Source organism: Mustela nigripes, chromosome 6 (genome assembly GCF_022355385.1).
Source record: "Mustela nigripes isolate SB6536 chromosome 6, MUSNIG.SB6536, whole genome shotgun sequence".
NCBI classification, from domain to species: Eukaryota; Metazoa; Chordata; class Mammalia; order Carnivora; family Mustelidae; genus Mustela; species Mustela nigripes.
Genome location: NC_081562.1, coordinates 61,025,261 through 61,051,733, shown reverse-complemented (window position 1 = coordinate 61,051,733; position 26,473 = coordinate 61,025,261). Strand labels below are relative to the sequence as shown.

General features: G+C 35.0%; 1 protein-coding gene across 1 annotated transcript in view; it reads right to left on the bottom strand.

The window, feature by feature from the left end:
• PIK3C2G (phosphatidylinositol-4-phosphate 3-kinase catalytic subunit type 2 gamma) overlaps positions 1-26,473 on the bottom strand; it is a 325,900-nt gene that overhangs the window by 10,580 nt on the left and 288,847 nt on the right. The window contains exon 30 of the mRNA XM_059404484.1: positions 19,137-19,231. Coding sequence (XP_059260467.1) covers positions 19,137-19,231 — 95 coding nt within the window. The remainder of the gene's footprint in view (positions 1-19,136; positions 19,232-26,473) is intronic.

Here is a 26,473-nt window from a genome sequence, read left to right as displayed (position 1 = left end):
CTCCATTCTGGCTTCAGAACTTCTCACTTTCTTTTCCACCTTTCCTTATTATGGATTTCTTTCTTTCTTTCTTTAATGATTTTATTTATTTATTTGACACAGAGAGAGAGAGAGAGCACAAACTAGGGGTGGGCGCGGAAGGAGCAGAGAGCTTGACTCAGCTGGATCCCTGGATCCTGGGATCATGACCTGAGCCAAAGGCAGATGCTTAACCAACTGAGCCACCCAGGCACCACTGGATATTTTAATTTCTTAATATTCATTTGATGAATAAGTTCGCTGTTTCAAAAATATGAAAGCCCCTGCACTTCAAAGAAATGTGTTTCATCCTTGGCATCTTGACCAAACAGAGAGCAAATCATACTAAAACTCTGAATATCTAGTTTGATAAAAAGAGAAATGTTTATGGGGTGCTTGGGTGGCTCAGTCCGTTGGGCGGCTGCCTTCGACTTGGGTCATGGTCCTGGGGTCCTGGGGTCGGGACCTGTGTCGGGCTCCCTGCTTGGCGGGGAGCCTGCTTCTACTTCTCCCTCTGCCTGCTGCTCTGCCTACTTGTGATCTCTATCTCTGTGTCAAATAAATACAACCTTTAAAAAAAAAAAGATAAATGATGGTGTAATTTATATTTAAAGAGAAGGATTTAAAAGTCAAATTTGAGGAATTTAATGTTTATTTTGTTGACTATATTCTAACCATTAAATTGGTAATTTTCAACAAATACATTTCAGTCTTCTGAATCACAGTGACATTTACATGTGAACATCCAGTGACACCCCCAACGTCACTAGCTTTAATTTTCTATCTTTCTTTAGCACTCAAAAAAGCACAGTGGAAAGTAAGAAAATACGATGATTACTCACAAATTAAGTACAGTACATCTGGACACATCATATGTCAAAATACTAAGATTGTCAAAACTGCTGCTATAGAGTTCAAGTTCTCCTGCCCCACCTGAAACTCTCCTCCAGGACAAAATGCTCAGTGTCTCAAATGTATCAATGGCCTAATGGAATCTCAGTGTTGAAGAAAGACATTGCTATTAATATTTGAGAGAGTGCTTTTGTTTTGTTTGATCTGGTTTAGTTTGGCTTGAAGAGGAGGATGAAGGGAGTGTAATGTTTTGCTCTGTGTAATTCTCTCTTGTCTGCCATGGTATTGCCAATACCATCCCTATCATCATTATATGCTCCAACTTAGTGGTTAGAATCATGGTTCTGAAAGTGGACTTTTTGATTGCAATCTGGGCCCCCAAATTTGCCAGCTACGTGGCTTTTGGCAGGTATCCTAACTTTGCAGTGGATCTGTTTCCTCACCTGTAAAGGAAGATAAAGGGTATATGCCTCACTGCATTCAAAAGATTAAATGAACCATGTAATGTGAGGACGACTCGTGAAATAGATTTAGGCTTAATAAATGTTTGGTACTATTTTTATTTTCTGTAAATTAAAGTTAAACATAAATATACTATATACACTAATCGGACAAGATACCCTAAGGTACTATGACATTTATGAGCAAAATCTCTTAACCTTGGCACTATCAACATTTGGTGCCACAGAATCCTTTGCTGTAGGGGGCAGTTCTACACAATGCGAATATTTCAACAGCATCACGGGCTTCTCTACCCACCAGATTACAATAGTGACATCTTCCCAGTCGTGACAACCAAAAGTGTCTCCATACATTGCTAACTGTCATTTGGGGGACAAAATTAATCCCAACTGAGAACCATTTAGATGACTCCCAAATAAAGAATCTCCAGTTCAACCTTTGAATCTCAACCTAGTGACCTGTGACTATTTCCACCTGAGTATCTTCTTGGCACCCTTATATAAAATAACCAAAATCTATCTTCTAGCCTTCCTTACCACTCCAAAGCAAATTATTCCAAGCTGTTCAAACTATATTAAAGTCATACTATTCGTTTTCTGTGGTGTCTCCCTTATCACTGATTTTCAAATCCAAGTGTGTACCGAGATCAAAATCCTGTTTGCCCCAGTTCATCTGCCACCACAGATCTTCTTTTCCTAACTTGTTGCAACTGGATTTTAATAATTTTGTATGCCCTCGTCTTCCCAATTCTTTCCTTCCTTCATTCCATAGGTCACTGTTGTACTTAATCTTCCTATAAAGCTGCTTTGATCATGTCACTTTCCCCACTGCCTAAAGAATAAACTTCCAATCACAGAGGGAGAAAGACATTTTGCATACCAGCCTTCACCAAGCATTTAGCAACTAAAGTTTTAGGTTTCTGTTTCCAAGTTGATGTCCTTGACAAGGTCCTTGAATATCCTGGAGTTTTTAGAATAATAGAGCATCCCAGGTTTCAATTCAAAATCAGGGGTGCATTAGATCTGAGCAGCAGTGGGCTTAGTCTGTCCTTAATAGCTTTCAATGCAGACATTGATTTCTCAGGTCTTTCAGAGATTCTCTTTTTGTTTTGTTTTGCTTTTTCCAAAGCAGCTGTCTTATCAATGTTAGTTTTTTCTTCCTTACTTTTACCATATCCTGTTTCTTAAAGATCACAGCTTATAAAAAACTGTCTTCTTGTCAATACTTCTCCTATCATCCTTTGCCCTTTTGTTCATGTGAATAAAATTTAACTTTAAAGTGATTAAATAACCTGTACCTGTCTAAATGTCTTAACCTAGGATTTTTACTTCGGTTGTGTTTTAGACCTTCGCAAAGATTTAACGCTTTGACCTGCGGAGTCAGTACGGCTTGGAGCTACTGAGTTCGTCTGCCGCTTAGTCTAAACAATGAGAAGTTTCCTTGTGTTACCCAGAGGGTTTTCTTATTCACAGTCAAGCAGCGCTACTACTTTCTTCTAGAATTCTAACATTTTCACTGTGCTCAGAAGAGTATGTGAAGTCATCCATACTTCATTTTTGTTACTCATCCTTACTCTGAATTCTATATATCCTAAATTTTCTGTTAAAATATTTCTCATTTTTTATATTTTTAGAAGTTTTACATATGCTAGCTCCCTTATGAGCCTAGAAATAATTTAAAAGGAAAGCCCATGTCTTGATGTTTCCCACTTCTCTCCCCTCACATTTCCTTTGGGCTTCGCTCCACCGGTGACTCACTGCCCTGTTATCCTACCCCACCTTCACTTCCTTCGTCCTAATCTTTCAGCGAGTCTCTGGATCTCCAAGGAAAAATTTAAAATCCTCCCTTGAGACTGGGCTTCCTTTTACCTTATTCTTTCCTTTCCTTTCCTAGTCCTGCCTTTCTTTCACAGCATTCCTTTCTTTCCTAGAAATCCTGCTCCTGACACAATGCTTGGCATACAGTGAATACTAAATAGTTACCAAATGACTGAATGGATGACCTATATATTTACAGCATCTAGCTCTTTGAAAGCACTCCATAGTTATTCGCTGAATCATTATTTATAATGCAATAGAAAAAGCAAAAATGTTCTTAACTTCCTAAGTTAAAAAGTGGATGTGTCTTGGGGTCTGTTCCTGCGGTCTGCCCTGGGGGTTTACCCTGAGCACTTGCTGTCTGACGGCATCTCTCCACGGATAGAACCAATCTTCACACGCACTTCGTTGGGTTTCACGGCTGATCATGGGTATTTGTGTTGAGGTCGGCTTGTTATGTCTGACATCTCAATAGTCCACTTCTAAAACTTTGATTTTATCTCATCTCTCTGATACTAAACAATTAGATGCTTACTTCCTTTCTTTAGCCCTTTCTGCTCCCAACTGGAGCTAGGCTGGGTTTGTAACATAATTGCTTGTAATCAGTCTCAGAATGAATCCTTAGGGGCCATCCTCACGTTCCCCTGAAGACCTGGTCTCTGATTGCTGTTCTCCTTTCCTGATACCTTGTCCAGTCTTCTGTGGACTCTCTGGACTGTCTCTACTTAATTCCTTCCCCCCCCCCAAAAAAAAATTCCTTAACAGTAAGTATAACAGGCTATTTAAATCTTCTAGGAGCTAGTAATGATCTGACAATTTCTTGGGGACTAATAGATGGTGGAGTGTGAACTAAGGTCATTTTGTTTTTCCCATATCTTCGGTCAACCTTATGCTGTTTCCCCCCTCTGTGCGCCCCTTTTGTGGAGAACATGAAAGAAACAGAAACAAGTACATTCAATTTGAGATGAGCTGCTGGTGACCTTTGGGTGGAGGCAAGGTGCTGGATCCATGTTTGCACCAAGCATTCCCTACAGAGGAAATAAATATGTCTCATACATACGTGCTATATTTTTTCAAATATATGTAGGTGCTTTTGATTCTACAATTTTAATATTTTAAAAGAAAGCATGAACCGAATTTATAGTAGTTAAAAATTTGTTTTCTACTTTTTAAATCTATCAGATTTTTAGAAAATTTTTTTTCAAGTTAGAAAGAGGTCCCTCCAACTGAAAGGGTTGGAAATGAAGGTCTTACCATATTCTTAACATTACTGATGCAAGCACTTCTTTTTCAACTCAGAGTGAAATATAGGAGATTCTTACTTTGGCTATTGTTTTGGGTATACAAATTAAAATGTACATATGTATCCTACTAAACCATTATTCACAATGCTGACTTCTTAATGGTATTGTTTTAGGTGTATAAATAATTAAATATGCTAATTTCTGCCTTCCTTTCTTGCCCCACTTTGCACAGAGCATTTCAATGCACTTCTATCATTTTCATGGTCAATGAATAAAACTATATTGAAAAAATGGTAAATTTACCAAAATTAAGAAAAGAAGAGTAAGCAGTAGTATGTTGCTATAAAAACAAAACACAATGTAAACTGTTTATAAAGTAAATAAAACCATTTCACATTGCAGGGTAGGCCAATAACCCTTTAGTATTTTCATGAGTTTATGAAGAAGATACTAATTTTTCATATACAGTAGTAATAATAATAGCTATCACATAATGAGTATCTATTCAAAGCACTCTCTAAAAATAACACTTGAGCCAGTATTACTGCCTTTATTTTATTGAAAAAGTTTTATTACAACTTGTGCTCTTAACCACTACCTTTTATTGACCCTCTACAAAGAATGCAAAGGAAACCACCAGATTCAAATTAAGAGCATTTCTAGATCAAGTTTTATCAGAAATGTGATGAAAATAGATGGTTTAAAAATAACTTCTGTAGATTAATTCAAAGCTTAATTGTATTTAATGGGTTCTTACCTTTTTGATGAATAATTTATGAGAATTCCCCATCAAGATTTTTTTTTTTTAACTTAAATGTTTCCAATCATATGATAAGATAGGCTTTGGTAGAAATCAACAGCAGATGATTAAAATATGATAGTGCTATCATAACGTGAGGTCTATGTCAGAAACAAAATAACAATAAAAAAGTGTTTTCCTCATCTATGTGCTTGCCAAATTGCAGTTCTGAAATTCAGGCTAGCTACCACGAAGAGGGTCTTTTTATAAAATGAAAATGTACAATAAAAGTACAGGAGTACAAGAAAAATGCCTGTGATATATAGTTTGCTCAGTGCTGCAGTTAAAGAAGTGGTGGAATGATCTTTCCAACCTTTCTGTGTGTGTCTGTTAATACAGAATGGGATGATTTCAGGTCCTCATGAATTAAGTTAGGATGGTCTTCTGCTTCATTTCACACCAATTAAGCCCTTAATTGAATTCTTGTCACTAATAGGTGATTCTCAGTAACTTTTTTAAAAAAAACAATCAATTCAAAAATCACACCACTGTGTGTCCAACACTTTGGATGATCCATAAGAGGTCACAAAAGAGTTGCTGAAACCATTTCTACTTTCAAAGAAATAACAAACTCATGGGCATGATCTTATTATATACATATTAAAAATTTTTAAACCTCAACTTGATGCAGTTAACAACTAGATAGATGTCAAAGTCTAATAGATTGAATTCTTATTTTCTGACTCAATACATAGGAATTGAATTACTTCTAAAAATCCAGAGTTTTAATTAGAGCTCCAGATTTTGCTACTGAATTGTCTTGTGAAATTTGACAAGCTTTTCCATTTCTTAATCTTAATAACATTTACAAAGTAAAGTTTTAAACCTCATTTATTTTTTATAATCTACTTGATAGAAAACCTGAAGAACTGTTTATGAGTTAAGTATAATTAAACTTTTTTTTGCAACTGCATTGAACCACTCTAAATGATTTCAAATCCTCTCTTATCTTCTATCCCCCAATGCTAAGAAAACTGTACAAATAAGAGACATACTACATTTTATTAATGATTATTGAGAAATTGTGAAGAACAAGTGAAATACTGAAAGATTAGATTTATGGTGTTGTTATACTTGTTAGTATTAGAGATTTGTTTGCAAAAAAACCCAGAAACTAGTAATTCAGAGGTGAAGTATGAGTTTTCTACCTATATACTTCAAATACTTGCCTTCTTCCCTACTAAACATTTTTATCATGATTTAAATAAAGATACAGATATGTAATGTATAGCTGTCAATAATCTGAGTGCTACGGCCAATATGCCTGATCATATAATTAGGACTGAGATGGGAAGGGCTGGAACAATGAACCATATCTAACAAGGTTAGATACAATAGACTCATGTCAAATTCTTTTGGGTCTGAAAAACTCATTCTGCAAATCCAGGATAAGAAATACTTTGCTTGGGAATAGCACTTGGGAAAACTCTAAAAAGTTGTATGTGATTATAGGTTCAATATATCCAAGACCAAGAGATTGCTAGGTACAACCTATAGTATGGCCATCTGCCTATCATCTATCTATCTATCTATGTAAACTGTCTATCATCAATCTATCTATCTATTATCTAGCTATCTAATCTATCATCTATCATCTATGTGTATATTATCTATCTATGTCAAATATACTTTAAATGTAAAGAGATGAAAGGTTAAAAGTAAAAGGATGTAAAAGATATACCATGCTAACATGAATCAAATGAAAACTGAAAAATTATATAAATATCTGACAAAGTATATTTGACAGCAAAAAAATACTACCATGAATAAAGAAGTTCATTTTATAATGATAAAGGGTCAATTAATCAAGAGGACATAATAATCTTAAATGTTCATATAACATAAAACAAATTCACAATTATAGTTAAAGATTTTAACACCCCTGTCTTAATAAATCATAGAACTGGCATACAGAAAATCAGTAAGGCTATCGAAGAAGAAAATGAGGTGAAATGATGTTTTATAGGCAGCATATAATTGGGTCATGCTTTTTTTTTTTTTTTTAATCTATCCAGCCGTTCTATACCTTTTGATTGAGAATTCAATCCATTTACATGTAGAGTAAATATTGATAGCTAAGGACTTCACTAATGTCATCTTACTGTTTTCTAGCTGTTTCTTAGTTCCCTTGTCCTTTTCTTCCTCTCTTCCTGCCTTCTTTTGTGAACTTTTTGATAATTTTTTTGGTGCTATATTTTGATTTCAGTTCCCTTTATCCTTTGTGAATTTACTGCAGGTTTTTGCTTTGTGGTTACCATGGGGTTTACATAAAACATCTTAGGTGTAGGGGTACTTGGGTGGTGCAGTCGACTGGGAGTCTGACTCTTGGTTTCAGCTCAGGCTATGACCTCAGGGTGGTGGGACAGAGCCCTGTGTCCAGTTCAGGGGGTCTCTGCTTAAGACTTTCTCTCCCTCTCTCTCTGCCCCTCCCTGCCTCAAATAAATAAATCTTAAAAAAATATATAATCTATTTATGCTGATAAATTTATTGCAATCACATACAAAAACTCTATCCTGTATTCCTTCATCTTATTGAAGTCACAATTCACCCCCTTTTCATACTGTTTATTCATAACTAATTATTGTAGCTACAGTTATTTATTTACTTATTTTAATTTTTTTAAAGGTTTTTATTTAGGGTTGCCTGGGCTGCTCAACTGGTCAAGCATCTGCCTTCAGGTTAGGTAATGATCCCAGGGTCCTGGGATCGAGCCTCACAAGGGGCTCTCTGCTCAGTGGGGTGCCTGCTTCTCCCTCTCCCTCTGCTCGCTGCTCTGTCCACTTGTGATCTCTCTGTCTCTCTCTGTCAAGTAAATAAATAAAATGTATTTAAATAAAGGGGCGAGGGAGAGAGAGAAACAGACTTCCCGCTGAGCAAGGAGCCTGACATGGGACTCCATCCCAGCACCCTGGAATCATGACCTGAGCCAAAACCAGACACCTAGCTGACGGAGCAACCCAGGCACCCTGCAACAATAGTTATTTTTAATACTCTTGTCCTTTAACCTTTATGTTAGAGTGGAGTGTTTAATACTCAACCATATTATACTATTTGAGTACTCTGACTTTCCACACTTATTTTTGTCACAGGTTGTATATTTTCATATGTATTTATGTTATCTATCAGTATCCTTCATTTCAGCTTGAAAAATTCCTTTCAGCATTTCTTATAAGGTGGGTCTAATGGTAATGAACTCCTTTAGCTAGAAAAATCTTTATCCCTTCTTCATTTCTGAGGGATAGCTTTGCCAGGTAAAGTATTCTTGAGTGGCACTTATTTTAGTTCAGTACCTTGAATATATCCTTCCATTCCCCCCCTCCACCCCCGACCTATAAGGTTTTTGCTGAGAAATAACCTAAGGGAGGGGCCAAGGTTTTTTCTTCTTACTGCTTTTAAGACTCTCTCTTTGTCTTTGATTTCTTACCGTTTCATTATAGTGTATTTTGAAGAGGATCTCTTTAAGGAGAGCTTGTTTGGGGAACGACGAGCTTCATGAACTTAAGATACTCAAATCTCCCACAGATTTGGAAAGTACTCAATAATTATTTCTTTAAATGTGCTTTCTGTCCCTTCTCCCTTTCTTCTTCTGGAACTTCAATAATTCAGAGTTCTTGTTAAGGTATCTTAAGATCACATAGGCTTTCTTCAGTATTTTTCATTTCTTTTTTATTTTTCTTCTTCCTTTTTGTTCTCCACTTACTGGATAATTTCAAAGTTGCTGTCCTCTGTCTCACAGATTCCTCTTCTGCTTGATCCATTCTGCCAGTGTTGTTCTCTCTCGCATTTTCTTCTTTCATTTATAATATTCATCAGCTCCCAAATTTCTGTCTGCTTTTTTTTTTTTTTTAAGATTTTTTCTTTATTTATCTGACAGAGATCACAAGTAGGCAGAGAGGCAAGCAGAGAGAGAGGAGGAAGCAGGTTCCCTGCAGAGCAGAGAGCCCGATGCGGGGCTCGATCCCAGGACCCTGGGATCATGACCTGAGCTGAAGGCAGAGGCTTAACCCACTGAGCCACCCAGGTGCCCCTCTGTCTGCTTTTTTGAAAAAAAAAAAAAAAATTCTATCTCTCTGATAAACTTCTCATTTTTTTTTCATGTATTACTTTCCTGGTTTTGTTGTCTTTCTGTGCTTTCTGCAGCTTATTGAATTTCCTTTGAAAAGCTGTTTGAATTCTTTCTATCAAGCAAATCACATATCCTTACATCTTTGAATTTGGTTAGTGAAAGATGGTTATGATCCTTTGATGGTGTCATGTTACCTTGATTTTTCATGTTACTTTAAGTTTTACATTGTTGTCTTCAAATTTGAAGTAGTTGCCACCTCCTCCAGTCTTTACTAACTGTCCACTTCACGTGTTTGAACATGTTTTTTTCTACAACAGTGTGATGAGACTTCTCCTTTGTAAACCTGAACTTCCACAAAGACTCTTTCATCTGCAGATGACTGTTAAAGACAGTGCTTTCCAGGAACTCATTGACCTTGGCTAAGAGGGGCTGGAACCAGTTCATGAGCCACTTTAGGGTCCTCAGCTGGGAATGAGATCTGTGTGTCTATTATTTGGTACATGGGTGGGTGAGAGTCCTCTAGATTCCTTGGTATATGGAGTTAGATCCCATAGCTTCCAAAAACATACTTTTGTCTGTGAATAGATGCCAAATTGTTGTTGTTTGGTGAGGGATGTCTTTTGCAACTATGATGCTACTATGACTCCCAAGTTGATTTCAGAAAAGCCAGGAAGGAACAGGATTAAGAGAACCAATGTCAGGACCTTAGCTTATGCTTTTCTTGTTTGTTTGTTTGGGCTAAAATGTAGACTTGAGGGAGTTATGGATAAAGAATAGCAATTAGGGTATAAGCCTGTCAGTAAAGAACAGAGAGTGATTAGATAAAATTTGCATCATGTGGTGACCTGTACATTGATGGTGTCAGATGGAGATATGGTAGTGTCTGTTGTTGAATATTTAGAGAAATAATCCTCAGCAGGAAATCACTTTATTTTCAAGTGAGACAGATGTGAAGGTCAAATATTTGTCATTCTCAGTTTAGCATCATGTATTATAGACAGTAAAATTCACAGAGAAAAGCTATTCATTTATAAACATAGCTCAAATTAAACTGCTTTGCATTGTGGCTATTTTTTCACAGTAATATACGTTTAAATAAATATTCATTTATTTACCACACATGTATTAAGGACATAGTATTAAACTAAGCAATGCAGAGTATACAAAATATATTTCCCACAATTTTTATAATCAGTATATTTTCAAAACAGCTAAAAGTACAGGATGAACCAAAATGATAAAAGTTTTAAGAGCTGAGATAAGACAGTGAATAGCAAATGGATGCGTAAACAGTAAGTATAATAGGAGGCCAAAGGAGAGAAGGATCACCAGAAGCAAGAGTGACCCAGGAGCTTCATAAAGGATGAAAGGTTTGAGCTCAGCCTGGAAGTTGAATTGGATGTAGAAGGTAAATAGAGCCTAAGTAGAAGTTTGCTACAGTTTGCTAGAAGGAGTGGAGTGTGTTTGGTAAACAATGAATGAGCCATCTAGAATATAGATTCTGTATTGGGGCGGGTGATTATAAAGGTAGGTGTGGCTATATTGTGTAGTACCTTAAATATTAGGCTGAGAAATTTGAGTTTTACAAAGATGCTACTAGCATTTTTATTGGTATGTTAAAAATGAAATTTTAAGGTGTTTTAAAGCAGAATGGATTAAAGAAAGTAGAAAACAATGACAGGAATATCATAAAATCAATCAAAATAATTGACAGGTAAATTAATAGAGAATATAAAATAGGATTTTGGCAGTAATAAAAGTAACAGAAAACTAAAAGGGTTTGCTGATTATTATACATAGGAGTATTGGAATAAGTTAAAATATGGAAAATAATAGAGAAGTTTTGTTCAGAAGTTATTTGAGGTCGGTGCAACAATTTTTTGAAATAAATAGTCAAGAATGAGAGTTGATTTTAGAAAAGTAAAGAACTATAATTTAGAACTATTGAGTTTAAAGAGATGGCAAGATATCAGAATATACATGCCCATCGGCCAGTTGAGTTCAGAGAAATATTTAAAGTAGAGATATAAATTTAGGAGTAATTCACATAATCTTTGAAGTCATAAAACTGAATGGAATTTTTTTAGGAAATCAGTGAAAGAGTTAAAGCCCTGACTACAGGAAAAATCTTCACATTTAAGGGCAAAAGATGAAGTTAGCATCATTAAGCCACTATGTGCATTAACTAGTTTAAATTTATGAGCGCTAAGGAAGCCTCAGAAAGAGTGCTATCCTGAGAATAGTAAAGTTCACAAAGGAAAGACTAGCTAAAGACGGTGATATTGGAAAGAGATCATTTATCATTAGCATATGATTTATCAAGGTTTAAGAACAATTTATGGTTTGTTTAATTAAGAAATAATTGGTAGTCTTTGAGGGTGTTTCCTTGGTAAAAAAAAAAAATCGTGAAACAATGAAACATTTATATCTGGTCTGGTTACTCTTCACTGTCCACTGCTCTGCAGCATATTCTTTGAAATGGGAGATCAATATCATAATGGGCTGACTCTAGAAGAATAGTTTTTTATTAATGAAATATAAGCCAAATACAATTGATGGAATAATTATTATTAGAAAATTGCCTTTTATCAAGAAATTGGTGTTTATTTAGATAGAAGTGCATCTAGGATGGAACAATGACAAATTTCTTTTAAAAATCTAAATTTAAAGAATTGAATAATTGGGATAGAGGGCTTAGCCAAGTTACTTTTTAAAGTATACACAGAACATTGCTATTTTTACATGTTGAGCATTGCCATCATCTCTGCTTTATTTTCACAACCCTCCCCCCCCTTTTTTTTTAAAAGATGTATTTATTTTATTTTAGAGAGAGAGTGAGCTTGGGTGTGAGGGGGCAGAAGGAGAGGGAGAAAGAAATGAGCAGATTCCATGCTGAGCAGAGAGCCTGATGGAGGGCTCCATCTCATGACCCTGAGATCAGGACCTGAGCTAAGACCAAGTTAGCTGCTCCATTGACTGGGCCACCCAGGCATCCCCTCCCACCTTTTTTTTTTTTTTTTTTTTTTTTTTAAGAGAGAGACAGAGAGAGCTTTCATGTGAGCAGCACGGTGGGGGGTGGGAGGTAGAGGGAGAGAGAATCTCAAGCAGACTCTGTGCTGAGTGTGGAGCCCCACAAGGAGCTTGATTTCATGACCATAAGATCATGATCTGAGCCAAAATCCAGAGTTAACCACTTAACCAACTGAGCCACGCAGGTGCCCATCCCAACACTCTTTTATTAACTTTACTAAATCCAAGTGTCCTCTCCAACAGGCACCGTAATGTGCTTAGTGCCATGTACAGAACTCACATCTTATTGTATGCAGAGTGTCGTGTGTAGGGTAATTAACCACTTGAGAAATGTTTCTCAAAGTGTGGTGCATGTACCCCTTGTGTCAAAGAGCCTTCTGGAATGCTCATATTTGGGAGCATGAGAGAAGAAAACAAGTTTAAATGCGGAAGAATAGAGGGATCTATGAGAATAAGAGATCCTGTAAAACACAGATGTAGAAACACCAACCTACAGGCACCCGGATGGCTCAGTTGGTTAAGTGTCCAGATTTTGGTCCAGGCATGATCTCTAGGTCATGGGATGGAGTCCCACATTGGGACTCCATGCTGGGCACGGAGCCTGCTTGGGATTCTCTCTCTTCCTGTCCCTCTGCCCTCCCCACCACAACACTGGCTCATGTACATGCTTTCTCTCTTTAAAAAAAAAAAAACCAAGAATAAAAAAAAAACATAGTTACAGAATCAAAATCACTATATATACACACACACACATATATATGCATATATACATATATATTTCTTTTAAAGATTTTATCTTTAAAATCTTTAAATTTTATCTTTAAATCTTTTTTATCTTAAAATCTTTTTTAAAGGTTTTATTAAATCTTTTTATTAAATCTGTTTAAAGATTTTATTTATTTATTTGACAGAGAGAGACACAGTGAGAGAGGGAACACAAGCAGGGGGAGTGGGAGAGGGAGAAGCAGGCTTCCTGACAAGCAGGGAGCCTGATGCATGGCTCTATCCCAGCACCCTGGGATCATGACCTGAGCCAAAGGCAGATGCATAATGACTGAGACACCCAGGCACCCCACAGAATGTATATTTTAAAAAGTAGGAACCTCCAAGCTACACAGACATATTAAAATTGTAAGAAAATTCTTAAGTAGAAACTAAAATGTAAGGAAATGTGTGTGTGTGTGTGTGTGTGTGTGTGTGTGTTTAGCCTGGGGTTCTTACTGATCTGTTTGAGTCTACTTCTTTCTCTCCTATTAATTTTCTTAAAAAAAAAAAAAATTCAGTGCATTAAAGTCCAAGTGTGTGTGTTTTAAAATCTAGTACCCAATGTCTATCACCCCAAATGTTTAAGCAAATCTAACCATAAAAGGGACATATTTAAATCTTTTGTATTTTTGTGTTTTTAGATTCTGTCCTAGAGCTAAATTTGGGCTAATGATAGTTGGAAAGAAAAGAAAAGAAAAATAAAGGAAAAGAAAATAGAGGAAGAAAGTGAAGAGAGGAGGGAGAAAATAAATAAGAACTAAGTTTTATCCTTTTTGCTTTTGAAGCCAATTCTTTTACTGCTGGAGAACTTGATGGGGTCAGAAGACAAGTTTAGACCATAAATAATGACATCAAGTTTTTGCCGCAGTATTGTCTCTAGATACATTTGTTTTCTCACAGAATGAAACAAGCCCCATAATTTCTGCTGCTTCATCCTTTCTGAGTCTATAGCTGGAAGATATAATACCATGAATATTCATAGCAAAATGAAATAGACCTTTTAATTAATTACTATACAAGTGGCTTATTGGGTAATAAGGCTACATAAGTCCTTTTTTAATTGAAGTATAGATGGCTTGGAATGTTAAATTAGTAACATTGTACAACATAGTGATTCAACAAGTCTATATGTTATACTAAGATTACCACAAGTGTAGCTACCATCTGTCACCATACAATGCTATTACATTACCATTGGCTATATTCCCTATGCTATAACTTTTATCTCCATGAATTACTCAGTCCATAATTGGAATCTTGCCTCTCCCACTTCCCTTCATCCATTTGCCCATTCCTGTAACTCCCCCACCCCGCCCGGGCAACAATGCCATTTTTGTTCTCTATATTTATAGATCTATTTGTGCTTTTGTTTGTTTATTCATTTGTTTTGTTTTTTAGATTCTACATATAAGTAAAATCATATGGTATTTCTCTTTCTCTATCTGACTTATATCACTTAGCATTATACCCTCTTAGTCCATCCATGTTGTCACAACTGGCAAGATATCATTCTTTCTAATGGCTGAGTAATATTCTATTGTGTGTACATTATGTGTAAATGTATATATATATATGTATATATCTACACACACATATCACATCTTCCTTATCCATCCATTAGTCAATGGACACATGAGTTGCTTCCATATCTAGGCTATTGTTAAAAATGTTTCCATAAATATAGGAGTACATATATTCTTTCAAATTAGTGTTTTCATCTTGGGTAAATACTCAGTAGGGAAATTACTAGATTATATGGCATTTCTAGTTTTAATTTTTTGAGGAACTTTCACACTGTTTTCCAATACTTGCACCAATTTACATTCCCACCAATTTACATTACATTGTTGTGGGAATGTGCACAAGGGTTCCCTTTTCTCCACATTCTCGCCAACACTTATTATTTTCTTCTCTTCTCTTCTGTTAATTTTCATATAGCAACTATTCTTTTCTGTTTTGTGTCCTTCGAAGGGATTAAACAGCACTCCATTCGAGGTGTGTGCTGTTTCCCTTGTTCCTCACTTGAAATCATATTATTTTGTTACAGTGTAAATCTCTGACAGTGTGAGCATATTCAATATCAGAAAGAGTCTGGAATCCTTTCTGACTACTTTTAGAGCCTTCGAGAATGCACATATTCTGGGGCAGGTAAAAGAAAACAGTGTGAAAGTGACATAGATGAGGGGAATCCAGGAGACCAGGAGAGACATCGTAGATGCTGTGATGCATAGAGAGACATGCAGATGTCAGAGGAAGAGGCATTTTATAGTGGACTACATGGGAAAATGCTAGAAAGATTTAAAAATTTTTTCCAATCTAAATGATTTTTATATGTTTCCTTGTTATATAAACTGAAATCTTATTTTATAAGATTTTGGTCAAGCTTCTAAATAACTGCATTACTTTGTCAGTCTTTGTTCACTAGAATAAATCATTTTAGGCTTTAAAAGGGGAAAATTTTAGCAATTTTGTTTTAGCTTGTGAATTCACAGGAGGGAAGTAGTTCTTAGAGCTTCAAAGATTCAATATAAGATAAACAATTCTCTTCATCACACTTAATATTAAATAGAACAGAATTGCAGGTGGAATAATTCATTTTAACATTAAAATAAAATGAAGAACAACTTCTTTAGTCTGATTACTTAGGCATATGAAAATCCTAAAGGCTCAAAAAATAAATAACAATTAAAACTTGAAATGAGCAAAGACAGTATGTGGAAAATTTATAGATAAAATTTTCTGTCATTTATATTATGTTGTCTCTGTCTTCAGTTAAGCAGAAGAAATAAAATAGTCATCTAAAAGAAGCTCTGAAAAAAAGCAAGGTATGAGAACTTTGTTGTGGTGATTTTTGCAAGGTGAACAAGCTCCTAATTCTTAGAAATAATTTGACATTCTTTTATTCAATAAAGTGTTCATTGAGTACCTACTATGTACTTGACACTGTTTTCGCTCCTTGGGTTATAGCAGTGATAAGGGAAGTGGAGAAAGTAAAGAAGGAAAGGAAGTTTGGAAGTGGCAGCAAGTGTGGTTTTGCAGTTTTACATGTAAGAGTCAGAAAAGGCCTCACTGAAAAGGTGGCAGTCGGACAGATCAGGACATGTGAGATGGAGCCATAAACCTGAGGAAGAACATTCCAGATAAAATGAATAACAGGTACCAATGTCCTGGGGCAGAAACATGCCTGTCGTATTTAGGTAGCAGGAAGGAAATCACTCAGGCTAGAATGGAGTGATTGAGGGAGTCTGTGGAGATGAAGTCGGAGAGGTCACAGAGGCCATACTCGTAGGGCTCCTCGATCATTAATAAGTACTATGGCTTTTGCTTGAAGTGATCCTCAGAAGGATATGAGAAAGAACAGCAAGATCTGACTTATTCTAGAAGGAATTTTCTGGTCATAGGTTAGGAAGAGAGTCGAAAGAAATGCAGGCAGAAGCAGGGAGACCCATTAAAGGATTACAGCACCAATTCTGGTAGGGGATGATGGTGGCTCAAACCAGTTATGGTAGTTGTGGCGGCAATGAGGGGGCAAAGTGGCGGCATGTTGGATTTATTGTGAAGGCAGAGCTGGCAGGACTTGCTGATAAATTGGTCGTAGTTTGTGAGAGATGTCAAAACGACTCTAAGGACTTTAACTTGAGCAAATAGTAGGATGAAGGTGTTATTTCCTGACATGAGAAAGATTGCAAAAGAAGCAGGTGTGGGGGGCAATAACCAGACGTTTGATTTGGTATATCTTAAGTTTGTGATGCCTATTCAGTGTCTACTAGAGTTGTTGAGTAATCAGTTATACATACGCCTCTGGATTTTAGGGAGAATTCCAAGCTGGTGTTATAAATATGAAAGAGAAAGACATGTAAGTGCTATTTAAAGCCACAGGGCTAGAAATAGAAAAGAGAAGTGTAGCAATGAATTCCAGGGCAATGCTAAGATTCAGGGGAGAACAGAGGAACTGCCTTTAGACTGAGAAGGCAGACTGCAAGCAGTACCACTTCATTATTGGAAACTTTCTTTCAGAGGACATTGGCATTGGAGGGGCTCTAGGGGACCTACATTTTTTTTTTTTTTTTTTTTTTACTTTTGGTAGGATTCACCTTGTCATTTGCCACTTACCCATCACTTGATCTACATCTTACATTTCTGCTCTTTCTCACCCCCTCCCCCCACTTCATGCCTGCATCACATTTGTTTTGAATATTCTTACTGTTAGTGCCACTTCACCTCGCTACAAAATGCATTTTTTAAAAACCGTCAAAAGTAATTTGGGGATTTTTATCTGGTGAATAAAATGGGTGACCAAATTTGTTAATACCACTTTTGATCAACTATTAGGTATGACTGTTGAGTAATATCACCAAGTTTACTGTGTGGTTTATGTGCCAGATCTAAAAGCAACATCAACAGGCATGTTCTAAAATGGTTTTGAGCAATGACATTACTGAATAAATATGTAATTTCCAAGAGGAATTTTTTCAATTAATAATTTTTTTTAAGATTTTTTTTCAAAGATTTTATTTATTTATTTGACAGACGGAGATCACAAGTAGGCAGAGAGGCAGGCAGAGAGAGAGGGGGAAGCAGGCTCCCCGCTGAGCAGAGAGACCGATGTGGGGCTCAATCCCAGGATGCTGGGATCATGACCTGAGCTGAAAGCAGAGGCTTTAACCCATTGAGCCACCCAAGCACCCTTTTCAATTAATAATTATCTATCATATACAAATATAAGTTCTGTTAACTTGATTAACACTATTTCTTAACATTCTATTACTTTATCATATATATTTATACAGATGCTTAAAGTCTATGAACACGCAGATAGCCATAAATAATATCTAATTGAATCATTTCCCAGACTAAGAATTTCTTAAACAACTCCTATTCTCATTTAAGATGATTATCTTACCAAAAGCAATTGAAAATAACTTTTTAATGAGTAAAACGTCTATAAAAACATATCTAATAATATTTTCCCAGCTATTACAAAAATTGCAGATTATGAACACCACAGAGTTACAAACAAGCACCCTTGGATATCCAGCTACTACTGTTTGTAAGGGATTTATCGCCAGCAAGTTATGCCAACTATTTGTTCACTGAACAGATATTTATTAAATTCTAGTATGTTCCGATGCACATCACAATGAAAAGGGTTTAGTCTTTTAAGTTTTTCAAAGCACATCATAAGAGACTTATATGTACAAGGGAGGGAGCCAAAATAGTGCTGCTGACTTTCTCTGTAACGATCAGTGCCCCCAGAGAGTTTTACCGTATGGAGTACCTGTCTGAGTAGATTAAAGAAAGACTAAAGAAGTAGAGCATAGAGTTAGCCCTTTCTGTATACTGCACACAAACGGGACCATTAATCAATTACACCGTGACTCAGAAAGCTCCCTCTCTCAATGACAATGCTCCAACTGCTCTCCATGCCTCTGACTTGACCCATCTTCAGAGAGGAATGGGGTATCATGGAACAGCTTTTAGTTTTCTTTAGAAGCTAACTACCATTGTTGTTCTAGGTTCTGGGATACAAAGATGGGGTCTTGTCTTCAAAACCATTATTATTTTTTGAGGGGAAAGATATATCTTTGAGTAATTACATCAGAACACGATAGCTGTTCTGGTGGTATAAACTCAATGCACTTAGTGGGTATTTGGGGGGAAAGCCTAGTGGTTACTGGCTTTATAGAGGAAGTGCCGGCATTACTCAAAGAGATATTACTTCCACTAAGCTCAGCAGGATGAGATAGATGAAAATTCTTGGGACCTCGCTTTTTCCCTTTGGAGCTTAATACTCTAGCTATTCCCGCACTTTCAAATCTTTTTCACTAGATTTGGCCTGACACTTCATTGTGAGTAAAGTCTAATTTTCATCCTAGGATTTTGCCTGTAAAATATTTTATAGTCTTTACCCCAGAGATTGCCATCATACTGAGGCAGAACGTTGTAATTGGCCCACTGATCCTCACTTAAACTTGGTGGCTGGCCCCATTCCTCTTACTAATGTTGACATTAATTGCCGGAAGGAGGAAAGTGATTTCTAAATGTAGGTTTGCATGTTTCATATTAGAAATAATAAACTTACAATGTTCTTCATGTGTTTCACTAGGATGGTCAGCTTCGTATCCTCATGTGATATCACTAACTGCACCTTAGGCGTCTTGTCAGGAAACTTCTCACCTGATAAAGCAATAGAATTTTGGTGGGTTAAACTGGAAATGGTTCATCTCAGGATAAATTAAACATTAAAAACTAAAATGGAACCAGTGAATAATCTGCAAAAGAAACATTCTTCTGATCATGCAAAAAACAAAATACTCTTTAAGAAACTGAGTTGGTTAAAGATTGGATTTGTGCCTAATCATCCCAAACGAACCCTTTCTCCTCGTATTTTGTGTTTTTGATTGATTTTGTGTTTGTTTTGATTGATAATTTTTCCCAATTATTTAAGATTGAAAACCCAGTGCCATTTTTGGCTCCCGTTTTCTCAACATTTACTACAATAAGTTTAAGTATTAGAGAGCATGAAGTGTTGGCTTTAAAAGTCAGTGAGCCTGGGGTTCAGGTCCCAGAACTATACTTAAGACTGTGTTCTGTGTGTATAATTAACTTATGACTAAGTTAATTGACTTCCCTAAAACGGAGATAATAGTTACCTACTTTAGGATAGTTTAGATGATCAAATGAGAAATTCAAAAGTTTTCACAATGTAATCTCTCCATAAATGTTTGCAATTAGTAATAGTCTTATCCATATATTTGCATTCATTTTATCCTGTGTGTTTCCATAGCTCCTTGTTCAGAAGCATAAGAATCTCATGTCTAAATTACTAGAACATTCTCTTCTCCTCTCCTAAAACCCAAATCTATTTGTACACAATTACTGGTATATTCTTCCCACAGCAACTTCCTAAAATTACTCTTTTGACCAAAGTACAGTTCATAGCTTTCCAGTGCTTATGAAAAAAACCCTGAATTTCTCAGGCTTATATTGCTGCTTCTTATTGAATCTTTCTGTTTTTTATTTCCCACTGTTACTATTCCATGCTGTGGTCTGTACGTTCAGTTCTGCAAACATGCTCTGCTATTTCCTTCCAGGCATTGCTCATATTATTCTCTGTATTTGAAATGACCTCTTCCACCATTTTTGGCTATTGAACTTTCATCTCTCTAAAAGGCCTAATTAAAATGCGAAATAGCTTCTGCGGTTACCTCCCTTTGAACTCCCCTAGCACAGCCCTTATCACTTAATATTTGTATCATAATTATTATCTTACATGCCTCAGTTTGCTTAGTGGATTATAATCTCCCTCCAGGCGTACTCTTTTCCTATATTCCCAAGGGGTATATAAATCAGTGCCTGCTCCATAATGTCACACTACACATTTGTTTAATAACAAAAGTAGTCTTATGTTTTTCAAATTGTATCATTCCAGCTTTAAAACAAAGGCTTTGGTTTTTAAAATTTCTGGCTTACAGCCCCCAAATTAAGCATAATTTATAGTTTTTCTGGTATTTCTATTGGTTATTCTGGTTGTATATTTTCTGAGGGAAGTTAGAAGTTATTAATAACAAGAAATTTGGCAATGTTCTACTGTGGGCTCATCGCGGTCAACATTGTTTTCTAAGAGTCAGCCTCAGCTCTCTAAAACTCTTTAATCTTTGATAATTAAACCTGACTAGTATGTTTCCTTTTCCAAAGATTTTTACATGTTTGTAAAAGTAGTTTACACATTGTACATGGGTAATATTAATTAATGTTATTGTTCACGTGGATTATTGACATTGAAATAATTAAAATTGGCATTCTTACAATTGAAATGGTAATCACGTAAAAATAATGAAAATATTCTTCCTTTAAATATTTTTATTTGATAATATTTTTATTTGAGACAGTGTGAGTTAGAGATATTATGAGATAATTCTGAGTATGGTACTGAGGTGAATTGCTTTCATAGTAAAAAAATGTAATTGGATTTTTGGTGTGAGGATGTTAAAAATGGTGATGACTTTTTGATGCACAATGAACATTATTTTTGAATAAAATGAAAAGATAACTACATAGAAACTCAATGTGTTTAATCAGAGTTTTTTTTAAGGTTTTTTTTTTTAAGATTATTTATTTATTTATTTGACAGAGATCACAAGTAGGCACAGAGGCAAGCAGAGAGAGAGGAAGGGAAGCAGGCTCCCTGCTGAGCAGAGAGCCCAATGCAGGGCTCGATCCCAGGACCCTGGGACCATGACCTGAGCTGAAGGCAGAGGCTTTAACCCCCTGAGCCACCCAGGCACCCCATCAGAGGAGTTTTAATTTGAAGGTAAGAAACTAGTATTAAATTTATGATTGAGTATCTAAATAGTAACCATAGAACTGTTACTTGAACTGACTGAAGTGATACTCCACTCTGAAACTCCAGTGTAAGAATAGTAGCCAGTATCCATCAATACCCGGCAGAGTTCAGAATTCAGTGAAAATTCAGGCCACCAGGAAGTTTTAGTACTCCATATAGTAATAGTAGAGGTACTTAATATTTCTAGAACTCTTACTGTATGCCAGACATTGGGCTAAGAGCTTTATGTATATGAACTAACTCAATCCTCATAGCAAATCCATAAAGTTTGTGTTACTTCTGTTTTACACATGAGGAAACAAAGGCATTTGGTTAAAGGTCATGCAGGCAATAAACCATGCAGGGTTAAATGATCTCTAAAGTCTATGTTCTAAAACAACTTGTAAAAGGGCAAAGAAGGGGCAATAATCTAAGGGAAAGAGTTTAAATGCAGAAATCAGAGAGGGAAAATTTTGAGAATAGTTTCATATAAAAAAAGAGGCTGCAATATTTTGATTTTCTGCTTCAAATTAATCTGGAGAATCTGTTATGCTTAATCCAACCATTTATAATAATCTTAAGAGCTGTTAAAAGATTATCGATCCTCAGATGATTATGTTGAAATGTTTGAACGCCTGACACTTTAGGAGCAAATACAGCCCTTATTATGCACAAAGTGTCCATTAATGTTAAAAAAGCAGCATTTCAAAATCTACTTTCAGATGATAATATATTCATATAACTAAAAAGATAAGAATTTACTTTAAAAGTATACAATAAAACATCTTCCTTCCATTCCTAACACCTATCCACCCAATTCCCCCCACCATTATTTCATTAGCTTCCCATATATCCCTCCAGAGGGACACACATCCTTCCACAGTTTCTCCATATAAGCAAAAATGAATAAGTACTTTTATTGCCCGCCTCCCGCTTTTCCACAAATGGAATAGCACATTTATTATTCTGCACAAAGATCTTGGAGAAATTTTTATATTCAATCAAAGTTTCTTTGTTTTTTTAAGTATAGCTGCATATTATTCCATTATGTGAAATGCCATAATTCATTTAACTGGTTCCCCACTGACGGTCATGTGGGTTGTCTCCAATGTTTTCCAGCTGCTACAAACCATGCTGCAAAAACATCTTTGTACGCATGGCATTTTCTATACCTGTGCACAAATATTATATGATAAATTTCTAAAGCAGAATTGGTGGTCGAAGAACATTAGCATTTGTAATTTTGATAAATGCTGCCAAATCACTTTCCATGGAGGTTGTACCAATTTGCATTACCACCAGCAGGGTATGAGTGCCTGCTGATTTGTAACCAAGCTTATTAATTAAATTTTTGGATTTTTGCCAGTCTGATGAGTTAAAAATGGTATCAGTGTAATTTTAATTTGCATTTTTATAATGAGTGAATTTGTTTATGAGCCTCTGTATTTTTTGTCCATATTTTCTTTTCAAATTCTTTACACATTAGTCTGTTGTTGGCCCTTTTCTTACCAATTTCTAGGAGATGGCTATTATTAGATAACCAACTGTTTGTAATAAATTGCAAATATTTCACCCATTTTATCATTTATCTTTGAATTTTTAAAAACTTTGCCATAGTTTCTTATATCCTGCAAAATTATCATGGCTTCTGGATTTGTAGTCATCACTATACTAGGTCATCCTCAGATTATAAAGGATTTTTTTCTGTTTTCTTTGTCATATATGTGGCTTTGTTATTTACATAGTCTTTCACCCATTTGGTATTTATCCTAGCACACGGTGTGAAATATGCTATCTCAACACTACTGAATTTTCCCATAGTGGTCTGACCACATATTAAATCCCTGAATGTATTTGACTCTATTTATAGACATTCTATAATGTTCTACTTATTCATCCTTTTTGGGCCAACACTACACTGTTTCAATTATTCAAGCTTTGTAATGAGTGTTAGATATGGTAGGGCTAGTCTTACCTCTATGTTTTTGTTACATTTTCTTGGCCTTTATTTGTTTATTTTTGTTTATGAACCGAAGAATTAACTTATCTACTTAAAAATAAATCCATTAATATTTTAAAAAATATATTCAAAATTAAATCAGAAATATCTGACATCTTTATGACGTAGAATCTTCCTGTGTAAGAACATGCTATGTCTTTTCATTTGTTCAAGGCATTTTTGAAATTCCCAAGTAATGATTAAATGTTTTCTTCATTTGATCTTGCACACTTCCTGTTCAATTTATTCCTAGATATTTTCCCCACTGTTACTGCAAATGGGATCTTTCTTCTATTTTACTTCTATCTTTATTCTTTTATCTATATTCTATTGCATATTCTTAAATGCAATAGATAGCTATAAATCTATATTTGGTCCCTGATACCTTTAATGAGTCTTCATCATTTGTGATAGATTCTTAGTTGATTCTTCTTTTTTCTAGGTATAGGATCATATTACTGGTAGACATTGTTTGTTTTGTCTTCTTTTTGCCAAAATTTGTTTTTAAATGTTTTTAAATTTCATACATTCATTTCACAAATTTTTATTGACATTTTATGGACAAGGCACTGCTCTAGGCCCTTGGAACACATTAGACAAAATTCTTCTCTTTGTACTTCTATAGTGGTGAGGGAGATTTAAAAAAGCAAAACACACAATAAATAAGTGAAATTTATGATAAGATGAATATAATAAATGATAAGGAAAAAAACCCAGAACATGATGAAGGTGCTGGGAACTAGAAGAATAAGGGTCAGTTTGCAACTGTAGATGGGATAATCACGGTACTTCTCATTATGAAAGTAAATTTTGAGCAAAAACATGAAAGAGGTGAAAGAGTGAGCCACCTGTTGGTTATTGTGATGATCACGGGCATAGTGTCTTATTTTATATTTCAATGGAAACACTTTTCTACTGTTTCCCTGTCATGCCTGATGTGGGCTTTGGAGAGCCAAGATAGATACACTTTCTCATGTTAAAACATTAACCATTTGTTTTTATTTGAATACTTCACCAAGAAAGTTTATTGAAATTTATCAAGTTCCTTTTCAGGATCTAGAGAGACAACCATATGATTTTCTCTGTAAATCTTTGAAATTTATTTATTTATATTTTAATTTTTTAAACTTAAATTCATTCAATTAACATATAATGTATTATTTGGTTTAGGGTTATAGGTCTGTGCTTCATCAGTCTTATATAATAACTAATGCTCATTACAACACACACCCTCCCCAGTATTCATCACCAAGTTACCCTTCCCTCTCCCCTCTCCCATCCAGCAACCCTCAGTTTGTTTAATATGATTAAGAGTCTGTTATGGTTTGTCTCTCTCTCTGGTTTCATCCTGTTTCATTTTTTTCCTCTCTTCCCCTATGATCCTCTGCCTTGTTTCTTAAATTCCTTAAATCTTTTAAGATAATAACATCGATACTGTATATTACCAATATTGAACCATTCCTGCATTTCTGGTCCTCGTGAATTTCTTTAGAGTACTGATGGATTATTTTGGCAAGTATTTCACTTAGAATATTCCACTGATACTCTGAAGTGAGATTAGGTTGTAATCCCTTTTTTAATTCTTATATCTTTGAAGCTACTGGCATAAATACTGTATGTGCTTCATAAAAATAATATGGAAAAATTTCCTTACTTTTTTCTGCTTTGGAATTGTTTAAATAACAGGGGAATTATCTACTTTTTAAGGGTTTTGTAGACTCCCTCTGGAAATCATCGGAACTTGGTACTGTTCTAAACATCACTTTTTGAAGCATTTTCTTTTCTATCAAACTTGATCTTTTCCGGGGCAAATAAATTGTTTTCCTGGAACACTATTTCAGATAGATTTACAAGTTTAGTCTTGTACGCTTGAGCAAACTAGTCTCTTACTGTTCTTCAGTTTCATCTTTTTCTATGGTTACTTCTTGATTCTCCTTTTGTATTTTATATATTTGCATTTGACTTCCATTCTTTTGATTAGTTTAACTTCTAATTAATTAAACTACCGGCTTCTCTATTTCTTTGTATTCTTTTAGCTTCCAAATTTATTTATTCTTTTTTCTGTGTTCTAACTCATTAATCTCTACTTGAATCTTCAACCATTTTGTTTTCTTTCTTTCTTTCTTCTTTTTTTTATTCCTTTGGTTTGTTTTATAGTCTTATTCCAATTATTGAGCATTATCTTTCTCTTATTGTTTCTGAGATGTATAGCTATTCTTTAGAAATTCTGCAATTTTGTTTTTTAAGTCCTTTTGGTCCAAGAGTTGTTCAAAAGAGCTTATTTTGTTTTTAATCTCCAAACAAGTATCTTTTACTTTTCTGAATTTTTAAAATTAATTTTTCACTTTACTTTCTCATGATTAGAAAATGTATCTGTACTATTTCTACTTTTTAGGATTAATTGAAATTTTCTTTATGGTCTAATATATACTCTATTTTCATGATAAAGAATTTGATATAAATTAATAAATTTTGCCTCTAATTTTACTACTTAGTTTTTGATGTATCTACTTACTTTTTTCAGTCTTTCATAAATCAAAAGAAGTGAATTAGAATATCCTATTACCAGTCTATTGTATATTTTTTCTTGAATGTTCCATAATTTCTCTTTTATATATGTTGCTCTCATATAATTGATATATGTATTTATATATAGCATTATTTATGTGTAATAACTCATATCTTTATTGAGAATTGTACTTACAGTTGAAACTTGCATTCTTGTTTAATTCAATGCTCCTGGCCTAAATGCCACCTATTTTCTCTGTTCTTCCTGTTTTACGTTATTAAAGAAATTGCAACATTTTTGTTTTTATGATTTTTAAAGGAAGTTTTTGGCTAAGGAATTTGTTTTTATTTGTATGCATATTGTTACTTGTGATACTTAGAAAAGCTTTTACTTTTGTTCTGGTGGTTACTTTTATTTAGTATTCTTAGACTTTTATTTTTTAGACAATATTTGTTACCTAATAGAAAGAGATAAAATTAGTGTGCATAATCTTTTACACTTTTCTTTCATCTACCACCCAATTATCAATGTATGATCTTAGTGTTTCTCTAACACTAATATTACATATGTTCAGATTTTTTTATT